Below are 2,542 nucleotides of genomic sequence, written 5' to 3' on the forward strand. Positions count from 1 at the left end.
ACATTTTCCTGGTGCACTTTCACCGCCCTGGAGTCACCTATCTATCTCCTGCAGTGAGGCTGTTGGACAGCAGCCGCTCCAAGGCCCCCTCTCCCAGCCCGGGCGGCAAGACCCCCTTACCTTGTCGTCCTGGGAGTCTGGCTGCAGCAGGCTGTGCTGCTGGATGGCCATGGGTGGGGGGAGGGGCACGGCGTCAGCCCCCTCCTCCCCCTCCTCCTCTCCACAGCTCTGCATGCCCGAGGAGGAGGACTTAGAGAGCGTGCCGCTGCTCAGGCCCTCGTTCCGGCCTCTCTGAAATCAAACCGACATTCACTCATTACACTCCAGGCCCCGAGCGTCGGCGTCAGTTCACAGAAATGAGCACTCAGGAGCTAACTGGACAAACGTCCACGGCCAGGGCAGATCGCAGGGGTGCGCGCTCTCCAGCCCTCACGGTGAGCAGCTCCTCGCTCTCTCATGCGGCCTCACTACCTTGCTTGCCACCTCGGACGAGAGAAGGGCCACCGAGTGTGTCTGCTGAAGGAACTGCCGGTGTTATCGGTTATGGCTCTGAACATACTTCATCTTCAAGGAGGAAAAACGAAAGATTCCAATATTTGAACCATAATCCTCCTGGTGATTCAGTTCCTCTGGTCTATTTACACCTCATTTTTGGTCCTTTGCTACAATCAACTTCACGTAGACAATAATGGCATAAAGGAAAATGCAATCTGAGATGCATTTTAAGAATCTGGGTTATCACATTAATTTCCCTCTATTCTTACTTTTAGAAAAAAGTGTCAGTTTTATTTCTACTAAGAGGACACAGATTTAGAAAGCAAATGACCCGATCACGCTCACACTCCAGTGAAAATGCGTGGCAAAACGCGCCCAGAAAAAAAGCCGTAGAAAACCCGCATCTGCAAAGTAAATTAAATGATACACCTTTTGTCCTTTCTCTCTGTTTGCCTTTTTCTGCCTCTTGAGACTGTGAGGGGTCTGGACAGGGTCCAAGTTAGGTTAAAAGCTGTGGGACCCTCACTGCCACCACCTGTCAGCTCAGCCTGCTGTCAGCACCCTCAACCACCAACAAAAAAAGAAAAATTAAGAAAATTCCTGACTGACCTACATCCATTTACCTTTGACGACACAGGAATAATGCGGTTTATTACTGGATTAACAAAGTAAATTAACTGGGTATTTTCTACTCAGGACAAGGTGTGCGTGTGGCTGTGGGGGTGGTGGCAGAAATAGCAGGAAATGGAGCCACTCCTCTAGGCCTCTCCCGTCCTAGATCCGTGCTTTCCCTGACACGTGCAGCCACCGGGGGTCAGTACAAACATCACCAGCAGCGCTGGCTGGCACCCCCTGGCTTTGCCCATGGGAGAAGTGACGAGGAGAGGGGCTGAGATGGCTCAGCGCCCACCTCCTTCTGGAGCAGGCCCTGGGAGAAAGCTCGCTGTCCCCGAGTTCTTTCTCAGAAGCCACAAGCGGGCCCTGACCCTGTACACAGAAGCGGCTCTCCCCAGAGCCGGTCCCCACGAGGCCAGCGGCCCGCCCCTCCCGGGACCACCCGGAAAAGCACCCAGAGAGGAGCCCGGAGGGCAGCGACTGTCCCTCGGGCCAGAAGAGGCCGCGCTGCGCTGACCTCCTCCACGGTCTCGTCCTGCGGGGTGGCCGCGCTGTCGTCCGAGTCCTTCTGCGAGCCGGCGTCGGCGCTCTTGCGGACCTCCCTGCTCTTCTTGTGCTTGTGCGCCAGCTTCTTCACATGCCCGTCCGCCTTGCCGCTGCTCAGCCGCCGCACCGGGCTCGTCAGCCACTTGCGCAGGGTGTTGCCTGGCCGCTTGGGGCCCGGGGAGCTCTGCGCGCCCATCACGTGGGGCTGGAGCGAGGCCACCGAGGCCGGCGGGCTGGCGTCGTTACTGGACACGGACAGCGAGTCTGAAGGGGCGAGAGAGACGGCAAGAGTGACGGACGGCCGCACACCCTCCCGGCGGCCGGGCCGGGCCATTCTGCCGGCCAGCCCGGTGCCCCCTACCCACGTGGGCTCGGGTGGACGGCCGCAGGCTGGTCCCGTCCCCGGAGAAGGCCCGGCCCTGCTGCCCTCCCCCACACCCCCACGCACCAGTCCTGAAGTCCAGCGTCATTAGCGCACAGATTTCAAACGTCATTATCGTTTAAAACATCAGACATCGGAAGACAGAATGTTTCAACTATTTCCACCCATTGTCTTAATTTTAAAAAACTAAGAAAGAAAGGTTTAAACAACTTGAAGAAAATTAATTCTGTTGGATAAATGTGTTAGTCTGACTCACTCCCAGTGAATCAAAGTGTAACTCAAAAAACGTGTGTACATGCGTGTGCATTTATCAGTATAGTGTGTGTATAAATCGGTATAGATTTGACCTGGTGTGTGTGTGTGTGTGCGTGTGTGTAAATCAGTATAGATTTGACCTGGTGTGTGTGTGTGTGTGCGCGTGTGTGTAAATCAGTATAGATTTGACCTGGTGTGTGTGTGTGTGTAAATCAGTATAGATTTGACCTGGTTGTGTGTGTGTGTGTG

At 55.2% G+C, this 2,542-nt stretch overlaps 1 protein-coding gene across 1 annotated transcript in view; it reads right to left on the bottom strand.

Moving 5' to 3' along the window:
* Positions 1-1,917, bottom strand: part of LOC105294778 (triple functional domain protein) — a 51,647-nt gene extending 49,730 nt beyond the window's left edge. Inside the window, exons 1-2 of the mRNA XM_023532944.1 lie at positions 1,628-1,917; positions 121-291 (exon numbers count right to left, since the gene is read on the bottom strand). Of these exons, the coding sequence (XP_023388712.1) occupies positions 121-291; positions 1,628-1,852 (396 nt within the window). The 5' untranslated portion in view covers positions 1,853-1,917. The remainder of the gene's footprint in view (positions 1-120; positions 292-1,627) is intronic.
* Between the last annotated feature and the right edge of the window lie 625 nt (positions 1,918-2,542).

This window comes from Pteropus vampyrus, unplaced genomic scaffold (assembly GCF_000151845.1).
Source record: "Pteropus vampyrus isolate Shadow unplaced genomic scaffold, Pvam_2.0 Scaffold94, whole genome shotgun sequence".
NCBI lineage: Eukaryota > Metazoa > Chordata > Mammalia > Chiroptera > Pteropodidae > Pteropus > Pteropus vampyrus.